This window comes from Balaenoptera physalus, assembly GCF_965194825.1.
Source record: "Balaenoptera physalus genome assembly, chromosome: 8".
Classification (NCBI taxonomy): domain Eukaryota; kingdom Metazoa; phylum Chordata; class Mammalia; order Artiodactyla; family Balaenopteridae; genus Balaenoptera; species Balaenoptera physalus.
In genome coordinates this window covers 111,453,329-111,479,800 of record NC_138887.1, presented here as the reverse complement: position 1 = coordinate 111,479,800, position 26,472 = coordinate 111,453,329, and the positions used below count along the sequence as shown (strand labels likewise).

The window sequence follows — 26,472 nt, the reverse complement described above, 5'->3', positions numbered from 1 at the left end:
GGGAGTGTTTCCATAATTTCTCTTTCAGAGTTTTCATCATTAGTGTATAGGAATGCAAGAGATTTCTGTGCATTAATTTTGTATCCTGCAACTTTACCAAATTCATTAATTAGCTCTAGCAGTTTTCTGGTGGCAGTTTTAGGATTCTCTATGTATAGTATCATGTCATCTGCAAACAGTGACAGTTTAACTTCTTCTTTTCCAATTTGTATTCCTTTTATTTCTTTTTCTTCTCTGATTGCCGTGGCTAGGACTTCCAGAACTATGTTGAATAATAGTGGTGAGAGTGGACGTCCTTGTCTCGTTCCTGATCTTAGCGGAAATGCTTTCAGTTTTTCACCGTTGAGAATGATGTTTCCTGTGGGTTTGTCATGTATGGCTTTTATTATGTTGAGGTAGGTTCCCTCTGTGCCCACTTTCTGGAGAGTTTTTATCATAAATGGGTGTTGAATTTTGTCAAAAGCTTTTTCTGCATCTATTAAGATGATCATATGGTTTTTATTCTTCAATTTGTTAATATGGTGTATCACATTGCTTGATTTGCGTATATTGAAGAATCCTTGCATCCCTGGCATAAATCCCACTTGATCGTGGTGTATGATCCTTTTAATGTGTTGTTGGATTCTGTTTGCTAGTATTTTGTTGAGGATTTTTGCATCTATATTCATCAGTGATATTGGTCTGTAATTTTCTTTTTTTGTAGTGTCTTTGTCTGGTTTTGGTATCAGGGTGATGGTGGCCTCATAGAATGAGTTTGGGAATGTTCTTTCCTCTGCAAGTTTTTGGAAGAGTTTGAGAAGGATGGGTGTTAGCTCTTCTCTAAATGTTTGATAGAATTCACCTGTGAAGCCATCTGGTCCTGGACTTTTGTTTGTTGGAAGATTTTTAATCACAGTTTCAATTTCATTACTTGTGATTGGTCTGTTCATATTTTCTGTTTCTTCCAGGTTCAGGCTTGAAAGGTTATACCTTTCTAAGAATTTGTCCATTTCTTCCAGGTTGTCCATTTTATTGGCATAGAGTTGCTTGTAGTAGTCTCTTAGGATGCTTTGTCTTTCTGTGATGTCTGTTGTAACTTCTCCTTTTTCATTGCTGATTTTATTGATTTGAGTCCTCTCCCTCTTTTTCTTGATGAGTCTGGCTAATGGCTTATCAGTTTTGTTTATCTTCTCAAAGAACCAGCTTTTAGTTTTATTGATCTTTGCTATTGTTTTCTTTGTTTCTGTTTCATTTATTTCTGCTCTGATATTTATGATTTCTTTCCTTCTGCTAACTTTGGGTTTTGTTTGTTCTTCTTTCTCTAGTTTCTTTAGGTGTAAGGTTAGATTGTTTACTTGAGATTTTTCTTGCTTCTTTAGGTAGGCTTGTATAGCTATAAACTTCCCTCTTAGAACTGCTTTTGCTGCATCCCATAGGTTTTGGGTCGTCATGCTTTCATTGTCATTTGTTTCTAGGTATTTTTTGATTTCCTCTTTGATTTCTTCAGTGATCTCTTGGTTATTTAGTAACGTATTGTTTAGCCTCCATGTGTTTGTCTTTTTTACGTTTTCTTCCCTGTAATTCATTTCTAATCTCATAGCATTGTGGTCAGAAAAGATGTTTGATATGATTTCAATTTTCTTAAATTTACTGAGGCTTGACTTGTGACCCAAGATGTGCTCTATCCTGGAGAATGTTCCGTGTGCACTTGAGAAGAACGTGTAATCTGCTGTTTTTGGATGGAATGTCCTATAAATATCAATTAGATCTATCTCGTCTATTGTGTCATTTAAAGCTTCTGTTTCCTTATTTATTTTCATTTTGGATGATCTGTCCACTGGTGTAAGTGAGGTGTTAAAGTCCCCCCCTATTATTGTGTTACTGTCGATTTCCTCTTTTATGGCTGTTAGCAGTTGCCTTATGTATTGAGGTGCTCCTATGTTGGGTGCATATATATTTATAATTGTTATATCTTCTTCTTGGATTGATCCCTGGATCATTATGTAGTGTCCTTCCTTGTCTCTTGTAACATTCTTTATTTTAAAGTCTATTTTATCTGATATGAGTATAGCTACTCCAGCTTTCTTTTGATTTCCATTTGCATGGAATATCTTTTTCCATCCCGTCACTTTCAGTCTGTATGTGTCCCTAGGTCTAAAGTGGGTCTCTTGTAGACAGCATATATATGGGTCTTGTTTTTGTATCCATTCAGCCAGTCTTTGTCTTTTGGTTGGAGCATTTAATCCATTCACGTTTAAGGTAATTATCGATATGTATGTTCCTATGACCATTTTCTTAATTGTTTTGGGTTTGTTTTTGTAGGTCCTTTTCTTCTGTTGTGTTTCCCACTTAGAGAAGTTCCTTTAGCATTTGTTGTAGAGCTGTTTTGGTGATGCTGAATTCTCTTAGCTTTTGCTTGTCTGTAAAGCTTTTGATTTCTCCATCAAATCTAAATGAGATCCTTGCCAGGTAGAGCAATCTTGGTTGTAGGTTCTTCCCTTTCATCACTTTAAGTATATCATGCCACTCCCTTCTGGCTTGTAGAGTTTCTGCTGAGAAATCAGCTGTTAACCTTATGGGAGTTCCCTTGTATGTTTTTTGTCGTTTTTCCCTTGCTGCTTTCAATAATTTTTCTTTGTCTTTAATTTTTGCCACTTTGATCACTATGTGTCTCGGCGTGTTTCTCCTTGGGTTTATCCTGTATGGGACTCTCTGCGCTTCCTGGACTTGGGTGGCTATTTCCTTTCCCATGTTAGGGAAGTTTTCGACTATAACCTCTTCAAATATTTTCTCTGGTCCTTTCTCTCTCTCTTCCCCTTCTGGGACCCCTATAATGCGAATGTTGTTGCGTTTAATGTTGTCCCAGAGGTCTCTTAGGCTGTCTTCATTTCTTTTCATTCTTTTTTCTTTATTCTGTTCTGCAGCAGTGAATTCCACCATTCTGTCTTCCAGGTCACTTATCTGTTCTTCTGCCTCAGTTATTCTGCTATTGATTCCTTCTAGTGTAGTTTTCATTTCAGTTATTGTATTGGTCATCTCTGTTTGTTTGTTCTTTAATTCTTCTAGGTCTTTGTTAATCATTTCTTGCATCTTCTCAATCTTTGCCTCCATTCTTATTCCGAGGTCCTGGATCATCTTCACTATCATTATTCTGAATTCTTTTTCTGGAAGGTTGCCTATCTCCACTTCATTTAGTTGTTTTTCTGGGGTTTTTTCTTGTTCCTTCATCTGGTACATAGCCCTCTGCCTTTTCATCTTGTCTGTCTTTCTGTAACTGTGGTTTTTGGTCCACAGGCTGCAGGATTGTAGTTTTTCTTGCTTCTGCTGTCTGCCCTCTGGTGGTTGAGGCTATCTAAGAGGCTTGATGGGAGGCTCTGGTGGTGGGTAGAGCTGACTGTTACTGTGGCGGTCAGAGCTCAGTAAAACTTTAATCCACTTGACTGTTGATGGGTGGGGCTGGGTTCCCTCCCTGTTGGTTGTTTTGCCTGAGGCAACCCAACACTGGAGCCTACCTGGGCTCTTTGGTGGGGTTAATGGCAGACTCTGGGAGGGCTCACGCCAAGGAGCACTTCCCAGAACCTCCGCTGCCAGTGTCCTTGTCCCCACGGTGAAACAGAGCCACGCGCCGCCTCTGCAGGAGACCCCCCAACACCAGCAGGTAGGTCTGGTTCAGTCTCCCCCAGGGTCACTGCTCCTTCCCCTGGGTCCTGATGCGCACACTACTTTGTGTGTGCCCTCCAAGAGTGGGGTTTCTGTTTCCCCCAGTCCTGTAGAAGTCCTGCAATCAATTCCCACTAGGCTTCAAAGTCTGATTCTCTAGGAATTCCTCCTCCCGTTGCAGGACCCCCAGGTTGGGAAGCCTGACGTCGGGCTCAGAACCTTCACTCCAGTGGGTGGACTTCTGTGGTATAAGTGTTCGCCAGTCTGTGAGTCACCCACCCAGCAGTTATGGGATTTGATTTTACTCTGATTGCGCCCCTCCTACCGTCTCACTGTGGCTTCTCCTCTGTCCTTGGATGTGGGGTATCCTCCTTGGTGAAGTCCAGGTTCTTCCTGTCAATGATTGTCCAGCAGCCAGTTTTGATTCTGGTGCTCTCGCAGGAGTGAGTGAGAGCACGTCCTTCTACTCCGCCATCTTGGTTAATCCTCCTTTGGAGGATAATTCTTCTAGGTCTTTGTTCAACATTTCTTGCATCTTCTCGATCTTTGCCTCCATTCTTATTCCAAGGTCCTGGATCATCTTCACTATCATTATTCTGAATTCTTTTTCTGGAAGGTTGCCTATCTCCACTTCATTTAGTTGTTTTTCTGGGGTTTTTTCTTGTTCCTTCATCTGGTATATAGCCCTCTGCCTTTTCATCTTGTCTGTCTTTCTGTAAATGTGGTTTTTGGTCCACAGGCTGCAGGATTGTAGTTTTTCTTGCTTCTGCCATCTGCCCTCTGGTGGTTGAAGCTATCTAAGAGGCTTGATGGGAGGCTCTGGTGGTGGGTAGAGCTAACTGTTGCTGTGGTGGTCAGAGCTCCGTAAAACTTTAATCCACTTGACTGTTGATGGGTGGGGCTGGGTTCCCTCCCTGTTGGTTGTTTGGCCTGAGGCAACCCAACACTGGAGCCTACCTGTGCTCTTCGGTGGGGTTAATGGCAGACTCTGGGAGGGCTCACGCCAAGGAGTACTTCCCAGAACCTCCACTGCCAGTGTCCTTGTCCCCTCTGTGAAACAGAGCCAGCCCCCACCTCTGCAGGAGACCCTCCAACACTAGCAGGTAGGTCTGGTTCAGTCTCCCCCAGGGTCAGTGCTCCTTCCCCCGGGTCCCGATGCGCACAGTATTCCATGTGCGTCCTCCAAGAGTGCGGTTTCTGTTTCCCCCAGTCCTGTTGAAGTCCTGCAGTCAATTCCCACTAGGCTTTAAAGTCTGATTCTCTATGAATTCCTCCCGTTGCCGGACCCCCAGGTTGGGAAGCCTGACGTGGGGCTCAGAACCTTCACTCCAGTGGGTGGACTTCTGTGGTATAAGTGTTCGCCAGTCTGTGAGTCACCCACCCAGCAGTTATGGGATTTGATTTTACTCTGATTGCGCCCCTCCTACCGTCTCACTGTGGCTTCTCCTCTGTCCTTGGACGTGGGGTATCCTCCTTGGTGAAGTCCAGTGTCTTCCTTTCGATGATTGTCCAGCAGCCAGTTGTGATTCTGGTGTTCTCGCAAGAGGGAGTGAGAGCACGTCCTTCTACTCTGCCATCTTGGTTAATCTCCCCAATGGTTATGTTATTTTTTAAATAGACTTTAGTAGTTAGAGATGTATACTGACATATTTATAGGTAAAATGTTATAAGGGATTTGCTTTAAAACATTTCAGGAAAAAGAGTGGTGGGTGGGTGGGCGGATAGGGTATAGATGTAACCATATTGATAAAATACTGTTGAAACTAAGTGGTGGATTATGGAGTCTATTATTCTCTTCTTTCTACTTTTTTTTTATGTTTGAAATTTTCCATATTGAAAAGTTTAAAAAGACTAAATATAAAATTAACATAGAGTTATTGCAGAAAACTGAAAAATGGACAAAGGCTAATGGGAAAAAAAAGAACGTAATCCCACGAGCCAGACATATCTGCTGTTAACATTTATATCCTTCTGGTCTTTTTACCTTGTATAAATGTGTACATACACATTAATTTTTAAAAAAAAGAATGTTGTGGTCATTCAGTATCTAAATTTTCTGACTGACAGTTACGTTAACCTTTCAGTGTATCATGAATAATCATAGTCCTCATCGTCATTTTGGTGGTTCCTTAGCATCTCAGTATACAGACGAATTACAATTTATTCAGTTGTTTCACTGTTGCTGGGCTTTTAGGCGGTTTCTTATTTTTCACCACTGTGAACATGAGTATCCTTACGGATAAATGATTGTTCATATCCATATACAGATCTTTAGCCCTCGTTCCTAGAAGTGGAATCGTTAGGTTGCAGGGTACATACAGGGTACAATTGGATACAAATTTCAAGTGACCCTTCAGAAAGGTGGTACCATGTTGTACCTGCACCAGCAGTAAGTGGGAATGCCTGTTTTTCTGTACTTGCAAGGCCAGAAGACAGACCGGTGCAGAGCAGTAATGAGCACACAGGAGTGATGAAGTGTAATTGCTGTACAGAGGCATCTCTGATACTTACATTGGGTGCATTGTTGCCCGGTGTGGTGGGGAAGGGAGGGTTAGTTGCAGTGGGCATCAGCATGGACACATAGCTTATGTTGTATCAGTGAAGGGGCTGCGGGCTTACGTAGCACCCCAGTGTCTCTGGTCCTTCAGGGGAATCCTTGATCTGGCCCAGAGCCCGTGGCTTCAGGTCAGTAGCGCATATTGTGCCGGTTACTCTCTCATTTCTACATTGTCATTGTCTCTTGGGCAGTTTCCATAGATACTTGGGCTGTGTTCCTTAATCTATGTGTCTGTGTAGATAAGATCACCAGGAAGGCCTCCTCATGAATCATCTTGGAAGCCCAGCTTATCTTCCAACACTCTCAGCCTTGTTTCAGTACCTTTGGGTTTATCTTGGTGTTAACACTTTGATAATCAATCTTGTTTATTGCAAAATCTATATAGTGTTTAAAATTTGAGGCTTTCATAAAACGGTTGTTTAACATTTATGCGGGAACTAACAGTTTATATTTATGTCAGTGTTCGTGTTCTGTATTCCATGTGATTGCCTTCTTCTGTCCCATCAGCCAGTGGTATAGGCTGTCAGAGGACAGGATCCTGAAACTAGCTTTTTGTGTAAGAGACCCTAACTTAATAGTGAGCTTTTCTTTAGAATCTTGGTTCAAGTATAGAGTTTAATGTAGTCAAACAGGTAAGACAGTTAATTCAGAGGCAAATCAACAAGAAACCTAGAAAATAGTAGCCAAAATATAGTATTAAAAATACAATAAAATGCTTCCCGCGGTTCTTTTTAAGGAAATTAGGTCCTAATGAACACAGCTTTGAACTTAATTGTCTGTGTGTTATTTTGTAGTAATCAAGCTTTTATCCCTTTGACACATCCCTGAAGGGTGTCTGAAGTCGGCCATCAGAATCGTCAGACACAGCTTAGCCCCCATGGATTTCCCATCTAGCGTGTGAACGTTTGTAAGAGTGAAAGAAATGATTATAAGCACACATACCCCCCAGGGTCATTTGTTATTACATCACACGACTGCCTCCTTTTGCAAAGCTTAAAACAAAATGTGTAGGAGCCCCCAGATTAGAGAGCTATCACTCAGAGAAGAGTTTATTTTTGTAATCTTTTTTTGGGTGTACTTGATGATTTTTTTTTCTTTTTAAAAATGTAAATTTGGGACCTCCCTGGTGGCGCAGTGATTAAGAATCCGCCTGCCAATGCAGGGGACACGGGTTCGAGCCCTGGTCTGGGAGGATCCCACGTGCCACGGAGCAACTAAGCCCGTGTGCCAGAACTACTGAGCCTGTGCTCTCGAGCCTGTGCTCCGCAACAAGAGAAGCCACCGCAATGAGAAGCCCGCGCACCGCAACGAAGAGTAGCCCCCGCTCAATGCAACTAGAGAAAGCTCATGCGCAGCAACGAAGGCCCAATGCAGCCAAAAATAAATTAATTAATTTTTTTTAAAAATGTAAATTTGCCTGAAGTTCTCTTCCAGGGCTTGCCCTGAATCTTCCCCATTTACCCACTGTTTCCGAGCCCTCGCTGTGCACCTGGCTAGACTCTGCCCCATGTGCTAGGGAGGAAGGAACCTACTGTGAGGGGCTGAGATGTATGAGGCCCATTTTCTGCTTAACTCCATTTACACCTCAGAATGATATCGCGGTGTTACTAGTATCTGCATTTTTAAGGAGGGGGAAAAAAGCAGATTTTGAAAAGTTCAGTAGCTTGACCGAGATCTCACAGGGAAGAAGTGGCAGCCGTAGCCTTGACGTCAGGAGCTGTACGTCCCTCTGGAGCAGAGATGTTTGGGGAGCAGCTGGGTACCGGTGTCAGCGTTTGGAGGAAGCCGGCAATGACAGGTTGCCTTTCAGTCATCATTGTACCAGGGCCAGCCGTAATCAGCGACGCCTCCCCTTGATCAGTAAAGCTGTATTTTGATTCTTTTTCAGTGTAAGAGAATGGAAATTATAGGGTTCTAAAGAAATTTAAATGGACTAAAAAGGTTTTAGTGCCTTTTATTTCTCCCTATATTAGTTTCCTAACTCTGCTCTAACAAAGTACCAAAAACTAGTTGACTGAGAACAACAGAAATGTATTATCTTAACAGTTCTGGAGGCTAGAAGTCTAAAATCAAGGTGTCAGCAGGCTTGGTTTCTCCCCAGGGCTCTGAGAGAGAATCTATGCATTGCCTCTCTCCTACCTTCTGCAGTCTTTGCTCTTCCTTGGCTTGTAGATGCATCACTCTGATCTCTGCCTTCATTTTCACATGGTGTTCTCGTGTGTGTGTGTGCATCCAAATTTCCCCTTTTTATAAAGACACCAGTGATACTGGATTATGGCCTCACTTAAAATTCAACCCATTGTGCTGTCGGTAATCATAGTGCCAATATGGTACCCACGGTCCTCCTGTGCTTGACCTGAAGACAGGATTGGATTCTCCATTGTCCAGATGCTCCAGGGCCTCGATGTTGCTTTCTTGATTTTGGGGTCATTTGACAGAACTACCCACAGCCAAGTCTCTGCCACCCGAGCAGGCTAGGGTGGGGAAAAAAAAGAGATTCTGAGCTTTTTATTACTTTATTACTTGGTGCAAAAATTATAAGCCCTTCGTGACATCCAGTAATTGTTTTCCGTTATTTGAGACATTGAGGGGTACTCTCCGTCTTATTCTTTTGTATCAGCAAAGCAAGAACACGAGCATGCGTTCTAAACAAAGAGCAGCTTTCAAGCAGGGCATTTGTGGTCTTCCAAGTTACCCCTTCTCTGGGAAGCATCCTTTGCTGGAGAACAATAGACATTAGTCACAGTCTGTTAATTCCCCCTCTTTCCCAGGAGGAGGAGGAGATTGCGTCCACAGCACTGTTGGGGAGTTTCAGAGCCTATGTTAAGAGTTTTCCATAAGGAGCTTCTGTAACACCAAAGGAGGCGTTCTAGGCGACCTCAAGAAGGGGGTCTCTTAGTTTATCCAGGCCTTCGCCCTCCCCACCCCCACCAAAGTATTACTTCCCTTGGGGCCAGGGAGTGAGTGGCAGGTCTGTGGGAAGAGCCATTCTCACTGTGCGTGTGTGTCGTGCAGACACCAGCTGGAGACACCGGGACGTTACTCTCATCTGGCTGCATTCTACGAGGACAAGAAGGGGATGCTCCACGCCGGTCCGGGGAGCGGTGGCAGCCTGCCCCCTGTCTACTGGCTGCCTTCCATCCACCGATACATGTACCCCGAGATGAAGGTAGGTCAGCCAAACTCTCTCACAGCCAGCCCGGGACTTAGGTCTGGGCACAGCAGTTGTTGATTATTGTTTGAATGAATAAGGAAATTGTGTCTTGGGCTGATGCCCAAAGTCTGCTTTTGATAGAATAGGATTGTAACCTAAGCATTTGATTCTTTTAAAACATAAGGCAAGTTATCTTAAACTAATATGCTTTCTAATACTTCTATAATCATGGTGCAAAGCCGTATTGATAGGCCAGTTGTGGTGGACTCCAGGGGGGATGAGGTGGACCTGATTCTAGCGATTGCTTCAGGTAGTTTAAAGGCAGACATTTGAACTAAAGATGAAGAGTTTGAGCAGTTAAGATATTTCTTAGTTACAGTAGTTTTGGTATTCCTTTATTGTGTATTTTTTTTCTGAAGTACTTTGTAAATACTAGAATATGTTTATTCACCATTAACAAAACACCCAGCCAAGTGTTAGGCGTTGGGAAGGTACAAAGATCACTCCTCCTCCTCCTCCTTTTTCCCCCATCCCCCCTCCTCCATCATCCTCTTCCTCCTTCCCATCTCCCGTCCCCTACAGGTGGTCGCAAGATACTTCAGTGGAAATTTCAGGCTCCCTGGTAGAGAAATTATGCCATGAGTTCTAGAGAACTCTGGGAAGGCATCTTGGAAGAGGAGTTGGTCCTTGAAGTATTTGGCTGGGGGAAAGTGAGGGAAGCTAGTTCCAGACTGAGGGAAAGCATGAGCAACAGTGGGGACCATGGCCCATCACTTTGTCAGCACCTTCTGTGAGTTAGACGTTCTGCTGGCTATTTATCAGTACCTGTTGCAGCACTCTTTAAAGTGGATTTTATTTTTTTTTTTTTTTACAGATAAACCAGTTGAGGTTTATAAAGGTTCAGTGACTTGGTTAAGGCCTTATAGCTAGTAGGAGATAGAGCCAGGATGTAAACACAGGCCTAATGCCAAGGCCAGTGCTCACTCCTTACCCCACTCCACTGCCTTTGTGAGGTCGTGGGCGTGGGAAAGCACAGGGCAAGTTCATGGGACGTGAGCAGAATAGTTTGACTGGGACTGCATTTCAACGTCAGCTGGCCAGGAGAGAAAGGATTGGAACAGTAGGTTGGAATCAGATCGTAGAGACTCTTAGATACTAGACCATGGAATCTGAACCTGAATAAGTACCAGTCAGGGTCTTGTTAGGAAAACACAAACTATGTCAGATATGTCAATACGGGGAATTGGTAATACAGGAACTGGAAAACCAAAGGCACAGAAAGGTAACAAGATAACCTAAACACTGGAAATACAGACAGTGGCTACCACCCTATATTAGTTTTATCTGTTGCTGCATCACACGTTGCCCCCAAATTAATGGTTTAAAACAGTACATATTTGTTTCTGTGAGTCAGGGATCCAGGCGTGGCTTGGCTGGGTCCTCTGCTTCACGGTCTCTCATGAGATTGCAGTCACGGTTGGGGTCTTATCTGAAGGCTTGACTGGGGAAGTATCCACTTCTGAGCTCACGTGGTGGTTGGGAGGATTGAGTTCCTTGAGGGCTGTTGGACTGAGCGCCTTGCGGACTATTTGTTGCCCCCAGTGGGTCCCTCCAACATGATGGCTTGCTTCAACAAAGCCAACAAGTGAAAAAGACTTGTTAGCGAGATGCAAGTCATAATCCTTTGTACCTAACCGTGGAATTCACAGCCCTGCAATGTTGCCGTATTCTGGTGGTTAAAAGCAAGTTACTCAAGAGGAAGAGGGGGTTGCATAAGGCCATAAACACCAATAGGTGGAGGCCGTCCCTGGGGGTTTGGAGGCTGCCTGCCACGTGCTCCCGGGGCTGGAGTAACAAAGAGGGGAAAGTGACATTATCAAAACCGCAGGAGCTGGGGGAGGGGCCCTGCACTGCTGGCGCTCAGACCGCTGGCACTTTGCACCTGCAACGTGTTAAGAAATTTTAAGTATATAGTTCGGTGGATTTTTTACAAAGTGAACACATACATAAAGAAAAATTTCAAATAAGCTTATAAAGTAGAGGTCAGATTTAAGACTGTTACAGAGGGAAAAAAAAAAAACCTGGAAAGTGAGAGGAAGGCAGGATCGCAGTCTCTCTGAGAGGCCCAACAGTGGCTGGTAAATGTTCCCCCAGGGAAATGGGAAAGTGGGAGAGAGACAGAAATGGGGGGACTGAGCCCCAGGAGCAGATGAATTTCCTAGGGGGATACAGGTGAAAGGTGAGGGACGAAGCGTGAACCCCGAGGGGCCTGCCAGCAATGGTGAAGGAACAGGAAGAGGAGAGCGTACCTGGCATGAAAGGGCAGAGGGAAAACAGAGGTGGGAACTGTGCAAGTCAAGAGAAGAAGCTACAAGGCCGCGAGAAGGGAAATGGCTTGGAGCGAAAGCAGGAGAAATGTCAGTGGCGCTGTGCAGCTGGACAGGAGAAGGGTCGAGGCGCAGCCTGCGGGGCCGCCTCTCTCCGAAGTGAGGAGGGCCCCTCGCCGGGCCCAGGAGGGGCTGCTTCTCGTACCTGCAGGCCTCCGCCCCCCCACCCCCCCATCGCGGCTCATATCAGCCTGGCCTTTACGGGCTTGTGCACCCGCCTCTGCCGCCAGCCTGTAAACTGTGCCAGGGCAGGGCCTGGCCTTCTGTTCATTGTGGGAACCAGACTGCTTAGCTCAGGGCACAAAGCGAGCGCGTGGGAAATGCTTCTTGCCAGAAGGCACACATGTCCATGAATGAATGAATAAATAAGTACAGGCAGAATTGAGGACTGATGGTTTGCTCTAGGGTTCTAGGGCCCAGGACACATTTGGACAAAACCCTGCCAGGCCTTCGTGCAGGAGAAGCACACGTTTAGGGCGTGAAGATAAGCAGAGTGGGCGCTGAGAAGAACCTGAGGGGCTTTGGCTCTGTTCTGTCTGGTTGGCGGGTGGAGGCCGGCGGGGGCTGAGGTGGAACAGTCAGGAGGAGGGAGGGAAGCAGAGGATGCGAGGCTTTCACGAGAGAGTGTGATTGGAGGCAGTGAGCAGCCGTGGTCTCGCGCTGCCCCTCCTCCCGGAGAGTTGGGACGTGGTGGCAAAGGAGTGGCAGAGGGCAGGCGGGGCCCGTCGGGGACAGCCCTTCCGCAGGCATGGGGCGGGGGTTGGCTGTGGTGCGGGGCGATGCCTTGGGTAGGGAAGCCCTCTCCCCGGTGGTCCGGAGGAGGCGGGCTGGCGGACTGCTGCGGCCACCCCGGGGCTCGGGTGGCGGTGCCCCAGAGGGCTGCCAGGTGTCACACCCAGTGCGCGGCCTTGGTGCCGGTGGCACCTGCCTCCAGAAGTGCTCACACCTGCATCCCGAACGGCTGAAGAGCAGTATCACTTCTGACGCTTTAGCATGAAGTGACCTTCCAGAAGGCTCACAAAGCACCTGGCTTGAAGCCTCATGTCTCATCGGCGACAGTTGTGGCTGCTGCATGTGGCTTTTCCCACGTGCCAAGGGTTCCACACGGTTTTCCTCAAATGGTCCTTCTAGCCATACGAAGGATGCGACAGTGGTCTCCCTATTTTGCAGATGAGGAAAGTGAGCCCGAAATGCTGGCTGGCTTTCCCGAGGCTTCCCTGTGAGTAGAGGGCAGAGCAGGACTGGCCCCCAGCATTCCCTGGGTCAGAGCTCGAGCTCTTGACCCCGGGATACGCCTTGGCGGCAGGGTCCCGGGAGGCGACCCTCAGGGTTGAGGGCTCCTCGCATCCAGCACTGAGAGGTGGCGGGGGTGGGGTTAGGTGCAGGGGCTTGTGTCGGGGAGCCCCGTGGGGTAGCCCGTCATCTGTGCCCACACGTCACCTCGCACGGGAGCCGGGTCCCTGTACATTTGGGGTCTCAGCCGGGACTTGCCCGCACGTCACCTCGCACGGGAGCCGGGTCCCTGTACGTTTGGGGTCTCAGCCGGGACTTGCCCACATGTCACCTCGCACGGGAGCCGGGTGCCTGTACATTTGGGGTCTCAGCCGGGACTTGCCCGCACGTCACCTCGCACGGGAGCTGGGTCCCTGTACATTTGGGGTCTCAGCCGGGACTTGCCCACATGTCATCTGGCATGGGAGCCGGGTCCCTGTACATTTGGGGTCTCACCCGGGACTTGCCCGCACGTCACCTCGCACGGGAGCCGGGTGCCTGTACATTTGGGGTCTCACCCGAGACTTGCCCGCACATCACCTCGCACGGGAGCCGGGTCCCTGTACGTTTGGGGTCTCACCCGGGACTTGCCCACATGTCATCTGGCACGGGAGCCGGGTCCCTGTACATTTGGGGTCTCACCCGGGACTTGCCCGTGCGTCACCTCGCACGGGAGCCGGGTCCCTGTACGTTTGGGGTCTCACCCGGGACTGTCAGCGCATCCTTTTCTTCCTTCCAGAGCTCAGTCGTTTTGGGTGGGAGCTGAACTTTCTCACTGAGGTGTCCGTCACCTCGGAGAGACTCCCCGAAGTTACGTCCAGCTTCGCTTCCTCTGCACCGCTTCCCCCGGAGAAAGTAGTTTAATGATCCCTAAACTCACACTTCGGTGTATCAGGGGAGCTGTTGAATGATGGACCTCTAGTTTAAAGATAAGACTTTCAAAGTGAAAAATACCATTTTACGTGGCAGTAACCGTCCCTTATTGTATCTGTTTGGTGGTACCTTTTTTTTGTTGTCGTTGTTGGCAGGGGAAGGGGTGGTTAGCACACACCTGTATTGAATAGTTTTCGCAATATTTCTAACAAGTTATTCCCCTCCCACCCCCTTTTAATTTTTTCAGATCACACACCCAGCTGGCTGCATGTCTCAGTTTATTAAGTTCTTTGGGGAGCAGATCCTCATCCTTTGGAAATTTGCCTTACTTCGAAAGCGCATTTTGATATTTTCTCCCCCTCCAGTGGGCGTCGTATGCTATAGAGGTAACTAGAAGCCAAAGTCAGGGACTCTTCCCAAGTTCTCTGCAACAGAAACTGCCCCATTCTTTCCAGTGTTGACCAAGGCCAGAAGGGATTGAGCCATATCAGGGCCTCGGGGGTTTTAGGCCCGGGAGTGACACAGTTGGATTAGTATTGTAGAATGTGGACTATAATGTAAGACGATCGGGTAACACATCAGTAGTCTGGTGAGGGAGAAGGGTCTGGATTAAAGCAGAGAGGATGGATGCTTGATATGTTTAAGAGAGAAACCTGACAAGGTCTGGCGTCTGGGTGTAAGGTGCTGATGTATGTGAGGTAACGGAGGAAGAATCTAGGATGCCGAGGACGGTGAGGCCACCAGGCGGGGGACCGAGGAGGAGCAGGTGGGGGGCAGCGTGACAGAGTTACCTTGGACGTGACGAGTTGCTGCTCTGAGGCCTTCTCGAGCGGTACTCTAGGCACTGCTACAGTTGGGTCAGGACCTTGGGAGACACGCTTGGCCAAAGAGACAGACCTGGGGGTGGCACAGAGGCCGAGCTGATAGCCGGGGGTGGGGGTGCCGTCATTTGGGGAGAATGTGAGTGAGGAGGGACGTGCCAGCGTGTAAGATGTGGGCCCGCGAGGTGAGCCAGTGAAGGCGGAAGGCAGAGGAGGCGTGCAGTCAGAAGAGGGGAGGGGGCCAGGAGACGCGGGGCTCGTGATGGGTAAGAGTTCTGAGAAGGGAAAGGGTCAGCAGCGTCAAATGCTAAGCAGGACCTCGAGAGACGAAGACTGAAACGTGTCCGTTGGGTTTGAGCGCCTTGGTGGAGCTGACAGCTCTGAGAAGCCGGCCGGCAGGCTGGGAGGGAGGGGCCGCAGGGGCCCGGGCGGCCTCACCCCCGCTGTCCCCGCAGTGTACTGCTGCTGCTGCCTGGCCAACGTCTCCCTGCCGGGCATCGGGGGCACCGTTCCCGAGTCCAAGCCTTTCTTCTACGTGAACGTGGCCGACATCCAGAGCCTGGAGGTGGAGGTGTCCTACGTGGCCTGTGAGTACGGGGCCCGCCCCATCCTGCCCGCACGTCCCTGGCGGGGTCGCCCGGGGCCCCGATTTCCCGACAGGGTCGGGCTGGTTCCCTGTAGGGCCATTCTTCGGGGTCCTGCCGCCTGAACCCCAGCTCCCGCAGGCACCACCGAGAAGATTTTTGAGGAGAAGCGGGAGCTGTACGACGTCTACGTGGACAACCAGAATGTGAAGACGCACCACGACCACCTGCAGCCGCTGCTGAAGATCAACAGTGCCGACCGGGAGAAGTACCGGCGGCTCAACGAGCAGAGGTAGATGAGAGCCCGGGCTTGGGGTGCCGCCCTTGTCGGGACAGCCGGGGGGCTCGCGTCAAGCCCGCCTGCCGCCCCTTCCCTCTGGGCACATTTCTGCCCCTCTGCCGGGAGCCGGGGTTGAGGCATATAGTGATGGGCAGCAGGCATGTGTGGGGTGACTCCTTTCTGGCGGCCTCTGGAATCTGTGAAGCCCGAGGAAGCGTGTGGGTATCAGTGGCGAAATAAATGGCCTCATCACGTCATCCCTATTTTATGACAGTTAGGAGAGGTGGTCACTTGAGTGGGGTTACACGGGGCAGAACCAGCCCTGAACTCCAAGCCCTGTTGATCTTTGCTGCTGCCGCTCTCCCTGCCTTTGGACGGGGGCCGGGGTGCGTGAGTCGCTCTGAATCAGCCTCCTTCCTGGGAGGCGGTGGCCCGTGCAGATGCCTGGCCGGTGACCTAGCCCGTTGCTGGGGTCCTTGTAGCTGCGCCAGAGGCTGACGGTCGTCTCCCCCCCCCGGCAGGCAGATGCTGTTGTATTCCCAGGAGGTAGAAGAAGATTATAACCCTTGTGAAGAGGACCTCTTTGTGCTGTAAGTCGGCCCAGGCGGCGGTCGTGGGCCTCCCCCTGGGTCCCTTAGCACTAACGGCTTTAGCCTGGATCCCTCCCGTGTTACCTGCTGCAGCCCAAGGATGCCCTTTATTGCCACCAAGGGCACTTCGAGCTGGGCTCCACACAGCGTCAACCTGAGCCCCAAAATGCTGTTAGGGGGACCCAGAAAAGTTAAAGCAGCAGGGGAAGGTTATTAAGAGAAAATGGGAGTCCCCTCAGTTGTCTTCCTGTTGCGCATTTACATCCAGATGTCTGCTGCATAGGAGCACTGTGTGTCCCTCAGGATGCAGGGACTTCTCATTCCATTGCTTCCTTTGAATAGAGCAGTTCCTTGTGCTGAGTATTATGGGATAATCAGAAACTTAACTCTTGAATTGAAAGACATTTCTTTCCTTCAGAGCTGTTGGTGGTCAGGGTGGGAGCCATGGCCTTTATACCTCGTTGCATTGATCTCATTCATAAGCAGCTGTGTGAAATAGTGCTCAGTGATAAGAACAGAATTGTAATTGAACCAGAAACAATTTTCCCAGCTTCCGGCTTGGTCTTCCTACCCCGCCTCCTGGGATGGGGGTGGGGAATAGCACTTGCAGTTAGAACTGTTTCTGGCTTTGATATTGGCTTTGATAATTCAACAAAGGTACAGTACTTTGATTCTAATAAAGTATACTTTCTAATGCAAACATGCCGTTTAGCTGTAAAAGTATCTGGGAACTGAGCAGAGAACCAGCAGTCTCATCAAGGCTTGACAGTCTATTGAATCTGAAATTCCAGAGCGCCCAGAGCTGCTTTGGGCACTAGGCAACTTGCTCTATGCAACACAGCTGAAAAGTCTAGACAGTTAATGTCTTTTCTAACTACAGTTCATATATTCATACAGTACTGTAAGTTTGTGACATTCAAATCATGCTCTGTGCATAATTAAAACAAAAAAAGCAATCGAAAGAACCCAGCTGCGTACAGATGGTGGTGAGCTATGGCGATATCGGTCCCTCCAGGCTGACTCCCCTTCCTCCTTCACTGCCCGCTCCAGCACGGCTGGCTTCAGGTTGCCCCGTGCCCGCCCCGGTGCCTCTGAGCTCCACCTTTTCTGTGTGGGTACCTCAGGGGCTGGAGAGCCAATTCAGAGCCCTTCTCTGCCTCTAGGAAGGCTCACCTCCTGCTGCCGGCTCTAATTACCCATCCAGGGCTTTGAAGGTGAATTTCACTTTCTCACATAAAGTCTTGACCTCAGAACTGCATTATCAGTTTTTTTGGTTTTGTTTTCTGTCCTTCTCTTCCCTTTATGACTAAGCAGAAAGAGAGGAACAAAGTTTATGGGGGCCTCTCCCTACAGCTGTGTTTAAACCCCTAGTGACCTCCCTCTCAACAGGAAAATAAATTTTTGACAGTCAGGCCGTCAGTTGCTTAGAGATTTTGCTCATCATACCATGGTTAACGCCAGTTCTTTGCTGACCTTAGTGGCACTTGAATAACCGTTTAACTTTTATCCTGTTTTCTTCTTTTAAAAGATATGTCTGAGTTTTGAAACCATTTAAAAGTATATCAAGCAAAGCAGTGTAGTTTTGGTTCCCCATGTGCGGCTTACTTGGTGAGCTTTCGTGTCTTTTCTGCCCTCCCTTTCCCACGTCTTGTCTTGTGAATGCAGGTTTTTCCTAGAGCAAAACAATCGGATATTTCAGACTTTGCTGGAGGTGTCCGCCAGTCAAGACAAAACTCTGACAGCTGAGCATGCACGGGGCATGGGTCTAGACCCCCAAGGAGACCGGAGCTTTCTTATGGACCTGCTGGAGGCCTACGGCATCGATGTCATGTTGGTCATTGACAACCCCTGTTGCCCATAGGAAGGATGAGTTCACCCAAGGCCCCAGATGGCCTGATTTTTAATTAAGTTGATACAAAGGAACACTGTTTATACTTCCAACAAATGTAACTTTTGCATCTTCTTCCCTCCCTCCCAAGAGGTAAGATGAGAGCACCTTGGTTTTGTAGGTCGTTGGAAGCTACCACCTTCAGAGCTGCCGCCGGTGTGGTCTTAGGAGTTATCAAAGCAGATGCTCTCATTGCCTTGTTGAGGGACTTGAGGAGATGGGGCGAAGACCGCATATCACCAGGAGCGGGCTGAGCTCTGGAAACGTGGGGCTGGGCTGCTGAGAAAGTCTGTCTGGTCTTTGTCGCTTGACATATCAAGAATAAGAGAACTCTCCAGTGTGGCGTTGGATGTCCACCTGCCCGAAGCAGAAGCTAGACCAGGTGGCTTTTCAAGGTTATTTTAATCAGTTCTGGAAGTCTAGTCTTGGGATCAAATCCCTTTTCCTGTTTATTAGAGTAAATCTGTGTTTTCTCTGTTCACGTAGGTAAGAGACTTCAAAGAGGGACAAAGGATATTTCTGTCACCAAGTATGAGCTTCTCTAAGGACAGATGACAGGGAGAGGTTGCTTCTCAGTCACCTGAGAACTAAAATTGTAGAATGAAGCTTGAAACCTTTCTCTGAGTGAGTTAATGGTGGCCACTCCACGTAATAGTCCTTTTTCTCTGAATCCCCTCCTCTTGGGACGGGCTGGCAGATTCCTTCAGGCCGATGTTAACAAGAGTGTGTACCAGTTTGGAGCCCTCGTAAACAAACTTCTCTTTAGCAGAGACGACATTTGTCGAGCTAAGTAATTGGGACCAGAGATGTACAGGTTTGTTAGCGAGCAAACATGGCAGTCCCTCCACCCAGGAAAGTAGTTGGGAACCCTGAGTGTGAGCGATGAGCTCCTCTGCTTTGCTCTGGAATGTTCTGACCTGGGACAGCTCCTGTCGGCCCTGCCGGTTCTCTTTGGCTGGGGCGTTCAGTGGATGCCAGCTTAGGTGAGACGGCCACGGTTTATTAGCCAGAGAAGCTAGCTCCTGGAGTAGCGTTTAGGTCTTTTGGGTCTGTTTAGGATTTTGACTTGGGATCCTGGGTTGTTGGTGACAGATAACTTCTTGCCCTTCACCATTCCTGCCTGGCTCTGTTATTGGAAAAACCATCAGTATATCCATGTCTGGGACCAAGTTCCAGCCAGGCAAATGTACACAGCAGAGAGAAAAAACTTCCAAATAGATGGATCACATGTCTTATCTCAAGACTAGCTTTATAGGGCTTATTGCTTTATTTAAAAATATTTTCACTGTAGCTCCTTGACATGGAATTCAAGACTAAAGAAATTCACATGTGGAAATGCAAACAGACATTGATTAATCAAGGTAGCATCTTTTATGTAAGTATATAAATAAGTTTGGGCATTGAATTGTAAACTGTACATTTTTCTCCTCTGTGGGTTTAGCCTTCATTTCAGTAATACTTATGTTTACAAAAGAAAAAAAGAATCTGTGTTTAGAAGCTGAAGCTTCACTGCCTTTTTCCTGGAAGAGTGACTGTCTCCTCACCCCTGGAGAAGAAGCGGCCTTTCTAACTTGGGTCAAGTTATGGTTACTTTTATACTTTTAGTGGTATCTGAAGGTTCAAGGCTTTCTAAGTTGGGGGTGGGTGGTCAGAAGTAGGGGTGGGCGTAAAAGGGAAGGTCAGATTCTCATGGAGGACACAGGCAGACCCTCTTTCTGTGCAACTGGGGAATTTGTTGGGAGAATACTCTTTTTAAGCACTTCTGCCCCAGAGGCCTTCTGCGTGTGAACGCTTTTGTTTTTGTGGTATTGTAACTCCAAGCTCAGACATGCTGATGTAAAGGTAGTAGAATGAAGATGAGATTCCTGTATTTCCCTTTGAATGGTGGGCCCAGGCTTCTGTGCTCCTTTTAGCTCCCTGCCGTCCTAGGCAGCTGTCCCTCTGGCATCTCTGTGTGTCCCCCCGATGCTCACGCAGAGGTCTGGGCTGGGGGTGGTCCTGGGAGGGGTGCACCCATGAGGCAGTGCCACTCTGAGGTCATACGCACCCTGGGCTCGGCTGACCTTGAAGAGGAAACCCAAGAATCGGTTCTTCCCTGCATTGCCAGCTTCCTGGGCGGGTGGCGGGGTGGGGGTGGGGGGCAGGAGTCTGGTGCAGCGCCCTCTGCTGGGCTGGCCAGTGCGCCCTTGCCCTGTAGTTACCCTCGTCACTGCCTGTGGTCCCCCAAAGATGCAGATGTGGAGCCTCTTGCTTCCAAGGTCAGAGGTCACCGTTTGAAGGCTCCCGCCTTCTCCCTGATCTCTCAGGTGAGCAGTACCCACAGCGTCACTTGCTGCCAGGTCTCGGAAAGGGGACTTCATTGGTGAGGTACCAGGCAAGACTCCCTGCACAGGGACGGCAGAAGCTAGAAGCCACACAGACCTGCTTTTGTGTCACTGTGGAAGTATTTTCTGAGAAACCATCTGCTTTTGTTTGGAAGCTTTGGAGAACGTCCCTCTTCCCTGTCCTCCGTAGGGACAGGGCTTACTGTTATTACTGTGACCTTCTGGAGCAGGTTGGGAACCCTGGGTACGTTGACTGATGGTGGCCTTCTGTCCCTATAGACTCTTGGACCGCCTCCCTCCCTCCCTACCGCCCACCGCGCCAGCTGGCTTGGTCCTGCTGGGGAACTTTAAGCCTGATCTAACGCCAAGCTGTGAGCCACGTCCTAACTTGGAAACACTGCTGACCTGAGACACGGGGGCTGCCAGGTCATCCCTGAGTCAAGTTAGAAGGAATTCTCGGTGGCGAGAGTCCTTGTGGGACCTAGAATCCAGGCTCGGGGTTTGTTGATGTCTGTAAGATACGACAGAGTTCTGGTAAAATGGATTTTTCACTTGTGCAGGCTGGGCAGATGGTACCATTCAGACTGTGGGACAATGTCCAGTTGTCCTCTGGATTAGGACTCTTCAGGAGTCAGAAATGGTAGGACTTATCTTTCACCAGACCAAAAAGTATGGGCCAAATAATAGTTTAGAATTAGCTTTGGCTTTTGCTAAGCATGAAGCACTCCTTAGGCCTGGTGTAGATCCCTTCTAATGTAAGTGCCTGTACAGTCCTCAGTGAGTTATGATTGCCGTGCATCAGCAGGCATTTGTCTCCCGTAGCCATCATTCATCCTGGCATCATGTCTTCCATTTGGCTGGAGACGGGAAGCTAAATTCATTGATATATTGATAGAAATAATTTAGCATAGGAATTTGCATTTATAACTTACCTTGTTTTGTCCCACGTGAAAATCAAGATGGGAAATTTAAGTATAGCACAGGGTGCAGATAATTCTCAATACCACGTGTGAAGATTCATTTATCAGTGTAACTACCTATGATATTTTAGCTAGAAGATAAAGATAAATGAAATCATAGCTGAATCACTGTTTTTCATTCTGGTGGTTATGAGGATGAACTTGCTATTTGTCTTGATACACTGAAAACCCTTCAAACGCAATAAAAAGATAAGATTATTCACCTTTAAACCGAGGCCTTTGGGGAACCTTTTGTAAAGGGCAGTGATGAGTTAACCTTTTAACGGCAGTACAGCAACCCTCCAGGAGGAGGCGGGGACCTCAGGGACTGTTTGTTTTGTTTTGTTTTGTTTTAAATGAAACTGCAGAGCCCAGGGAATGAATTGAGGTGCTTTCTCCACTCCCAGGACGGATCATACTTGCAGAGGTAGAGGAGGGGGAGGGCGCTGCTGAATAAGATAAGACAGTGAACTTGCTTTGGTGCGATGACAGTTCTCAAACAGGCAAGGTTAGTACGGGGACCAGCGTGTCTCACATGGGCTTTCATCTCCCCGTTAGGTTCCTGGCTGGTGGGCTCAGACTCTGTGAAAGGGCCAGTCCTCGGGTCTGTTCCCTGCATCCCTGCGGTACTTAGTGCCCTGCCGTGAGGATCCTGCACCTGGGGCTCACTTCAGCAGGCCAGTCCGTCCCCTGTCGTTTCGGGAAAGCCCTTTTGTGATTCAGGTAGGGGAAGAGGAGTTCAGGGCTCCTTTCACTCCCAAGTCGTGGATTTTTAATATTCCATTTGTATACCAATATACCTCTGTTCCCCGGAGCTACTGGGGTGCAGAGTGCTGTGGGAAAAGGCTAACTGTGAATTTAGTTCATGTTTTTCTTATAAGAAATGGAAGTTTATTTTTATATCGATATTACTATGTGATGAATTGAGTATGCAGATGTTGGAAGGAAATTCCAAAACTATAATCCTAGAAGAAACGGGCAGTATTGCAATTTGGAAGCAGCTGAGACCCCATAAGAGTTTTGTTATTTAAATGTTTTGGTGAGTGAATGAGGACTGTCCTGTGAAATCTAACAAACAGCCTCTTGAGATGAAGTTGACAGTCCGATGGAGGAGGACACACAGTCACCAGCCTTAAGTGAGACTCTTGTGTGAACGGGGGTGAATGTGATCACGCTGATTACCAGGCCCCTTAGCTGGAGGGAGATGGGAGGCAGGGGTAGTTTTACAGCTGGCACTTTGACTCATTTGTGGCGCTGGAACACAGGAGCCATTTGGTGAAACTGCACATTTAGAAAGGAAGTAAGAATTTTCCAGAGCTAGATAGAGAAATGATGATGGAGAAGTAAAGCCCTGCTTTCATCTCTTTAGCATTTATTCTAGAAGCTCAGCGTAGTGGGCTTTTAGAGGTAATAGGATCTAAATTCAGAAAATTTATTTAACTCCCATAGAAGGATAGGTATGAATTACCTCTGTTTGCTGTGGAATGCCTCTTTAGACTAATGGTACGTCTACTTTGCTTTCTAAGGACAGTTGGGGGGATGCAGGGGTGGGGTGTAGGGTATTACGAACTAGCCGGAGATGATCCACAAAACGAAAAATCCACACACAGGTCACTGAGTTCACTGGTTGTTAACATATACCATGGACATTGGAGTGAAAACTCCTTCCTTTGGCCAAATCAAGCAAAGATAAAAGTCTCAAAAAATTTTGAAGGCAGCATCAGGAAATGCATTTCGGTCTAGCCCTCCAAGACCAGTGAGGAGAGCTGTAGATTCTGTGCTTTTGAACAGACTAGGTAGGAGACTTTAGGGGTACGGAGTAGAGGAAAAACAAAACTAACCTCCTTTGTTTATCCCAAGCTTGTTGGCTAAATTTTTTTATTGGTCTGAGAGAGAAACCTTTTCTGATAAAGAAATGGTTGTAAGCCTTGGGAAAAGCTCTGTTTTTTCCAAATTAGGATCAGCATAGTTTCCCTGTTGCCTTAAATGTCAAACCCCTATTTTGATTAATACCCCAGCGTAAGAGTTACAGCAGTAAGAGAAACGGAATCTGTTTTTGTTTCAAGTATTTACCTCATAGTATGAAATTAGTAAGACAGTTCATAGATCTCACCCTGAATATACTGCCTCTGGGTATGTTGTTCTGTCTCTTCAATGGTGATCATTTTAAAGGCCTAAAGGAAGCTGGGGTTCATCCCGAAGAGTAAATGTTTCTTGAATTGATTTTGTTCTGTGGTACAGATAACATCTGTGTATATCATATGTGTATATATCTGAACCAAGTTGTATGCAGAGAGGTTGATATATTTACAGAAAACAGTTTTTACAATTAAAATTCACATTTTAACGTGAACATGTGTGCTGCAGTCCTTCACTTGGTCCAAGAAACGTGGTTTGTGGTAGGAAGGAGCAACAGCCCTGGGCACGAGCAGAAGCCATGGCGCTCAACACCGACCTCACTTACGGTGATGACGGAAGAAACCAGAGCTGGTGCCTGTCCTCCTTGAGGCCATGGTCTGGATACACATTCTCCAGGTAATGAAACCAAAGTTGGAAATAACCATCCCCATTCCATCAGAAAAGCCAGGACTGTGCACCCTCCATCATACCAGACAACTTCTGGAGAAGGACCCCACGGAGACCAAAGCTTTTTTGTTTCACATCTTCCTCCTACTAAAGTTTACTTTAAAACATTATATACTGAGACACACACACACACATTTTATTTTTAACCTTCTGGGGAGTTTTACTTATTTTAAGGCAGTATAGACTCAATTCCTAACATTGTTAGCTCTGTGTTCCAAGCCAGGCTCCTACCTTCCAAGTGACAAGACCATATATTACCTATTTCCTAGGGTTGTGAGAACACAGCCCATGAGTCGCAAGTGTAAAGCACTGGCACACAGTAACTACAACCATGCGTACAGATCGGCCAGGGGGTTAAGCAAAAGGCTTTATACTAAACTATATTTAATATAAAATATCTGCTCTGTTTTTAATAGAAATACTCTTGGTTTTTGAGTGAAATTAGTCTGACAAAAGGTTTGTACTAAACAAGAAGGGGGGACTCGGGTTCCCCTCGGACCCCTCAGCATTCCAGGTCTAGCTGGCGAGGGTCTCTCATAGCTGCTGAAACATCCTTTACGTGGACCTCATATGGAAGGACAACAGAAAGGCGGCAGTAGATGACAAGGTAACCATGTTCTCAGTAAATAGTCTGAATCAAGAAAACAAAATTTGAACTAGGACCTGTTTACATTTAAAAATGAATAAAAAATACTAATCTGAATTAAATATCCTTCCCCAATCATATGTTCCATTATTTCTATGGAAAAATTAGAATCACTAAAACACATACATGCTGGTAGCCAAGATTCTGTGCGGGTCTTTTGCACTCTATTATAGAAGCAATATATGCCAGATTCTCTTGGCTTATGCAGACTGTATTTTCTTACACCACGGCTCTCCCTCTCCCCTCCAGGGGCAGCATGGAGTGGCTACTGCTTAGACTGTATGTTTGGACCCGCCTGCTTTTTGTTCTGTTGCTTTCGCAAAAGCACAGCTTTTAACACCACTCTGAAGAACACAGAGGTAAACAGGTAAGCGTTCTTTTATGGGCTTTTCCGTCATGGTCTTTTCATAGCTGCTTTATAATCCTTTAAGCGTTGGTGTTCACTCTCCAGGGGGCTCGTGGGTGCAGGCATGTGCGCTGTCCTAAAACTGATCTACCCGAGGGTGACCCAGCCAGTTCTCCTTCCCCTCTTCCCCCTTGTGCAATTTTCCTTCCTCTTTACAAAAAGAAAACCTTACGTCTCATCCAGCTTACTGTGGTGCACTGCTCTCTGGAATATAAAAACCTCAGGGGCACCAAAGTGATTATCGTGCCTAGCTAACGAATCCTTAGCAAAGTAGGTAGTTTCTAGTTCTCTGTCTTCAACAAACTAAAGGAGGATCTCATCAAGCTGTTAAGTTGATAGGTCACTGTGATTTTTGATATGCAACTCAAAAGAACTGCATGACATTGTTACAACAGAATTTTTTCTGTCCCATCTGCTTATTTATGTATTTACATCTGTAAGGTTAAGGCTTGTCTCATCTTAGCTGTAAATAACGTGCTTTTGGGAGGAGACAAAATGGTGGAATAGAATGACGTGAGCTCACCTCTTCTTATGGAAACAGAATCACAACTAACTGTTGAACAACCATCGACCAAAAAAAACGCTGGAACCTACCAGAGAAGATACCCTATATCCAAAGACAAAGAAGAAGCCACAATGAGATGGTAGGAGGGGTGCAATCATGATAAAATCAAACCCCATACATGCCAGGTGGGCAACCCACAAACTGGAAAATAATTATACCACAGAAGTTCTCCCACAGGAGTGAAAGTTCTGAGCCCCATGTCAGGCTCCCCAGCCTGGGGGTCTGGCAACAGGAGGAGGAGCTCCCAGAGACACTGGCTTTGAAGGCCAGCAGGGTTTGATTGCAGGAATTCCACAGGACTGGAGGAAACAGAAACTCCACTCTTGGAAGGGCGCACACACGGTCTCATGTGCACCAGGATCCAGGGAAAAAGCAGAGACCTCATAACAGACTGGGCCAGACTTACCTGCTAGTGTTGGAGGTTCTGCTGTAGAGGCGGGAGGCGGCTGTGGCTCACTGTGGGGACAAGGACACTGCCGAGTATTCACTGGCGTGAGCCCTCTTGGAGGCCACCGTTTTCTCACCAAGACCTCGCCCCACCCAACAGCCAGTGCTAGGACGCCTCAGGCCAAACAACCAACAGGGTGGGAACGCAGCCCCACCCATCAACAGGTAGGCTACTTGAAGTCCTGCTGAGAACACAGCTGCCCGGTAAACACACCCCCTGACACGGCCTTGCGGGACAAGACCCAGCTCCACCCATGAGTGGGCAGTCCCTCCCACCAGGAAGCCTGCACAAGCCTCTTAGACAGCCTCAGCCACCAGGGGGCAGACCGCACAAGCAGGAAGAACTACAACTCTGCAGCCTGCAGAATGGAAACCGCAATCACAGAAAGTTAGGCAAAATGAGATGGCAGAGGAGTATGTCCCAGATGAAGGAACAAGATAAAACCCCAGAAGAACAACTAAGAGATAGGCAATCCACCTGAAGAATTCAGAGT

General features: G+C 47.5%; 1 protein-coding gene across 12 annotated transcripts in view; it reads left to right on the top strand.

The window, feature by feature from the left end:
- DENND11 (DENN domain containing 11) overlaps positions 1-23,681 on the top strand; it is a 61,432-nt gene extending 37,751 nt beyond the window's left edge. For 3 of the 12 annotated variants that reach the window (XM_082473083.1, XM_082473086.1, XM_082473084.1), the window contains 6 exons: positions 9,212-9,365; positions 14,130-14,268; positions 15,159-15,290; positions 15,429-15,579; positions 16,089-16,157; positions 17,823-23,681. In XM_082473083.1, coding sequence (XP_082329209.1) covers positions 9,212-9,365; positions 14,130-14,268; positions 15,159-15,290; positions 15,429-15,579; positions 16,089-16,157; positions 17,823-18,018 — 841 coding nt within the window. In that variant the 3' untranslated portion in view covers positions 18,019-23,681. The remainder of the gene's footprint in view (positions 1-9,211; positions 9,366-14,129; positions 14,269-15,158; positions 15,291-15,428; positions 15,580-16,088; positions 16,158-17,822) is intronic. The other 9 variants (XR_014266836.1, XR_014266835.1, XR_014266837.1 and 6 more) reach the window with 9 other exon arrangements.
- Positions 23,682-26,472: the final 2,791 nt, after the last annotated feature.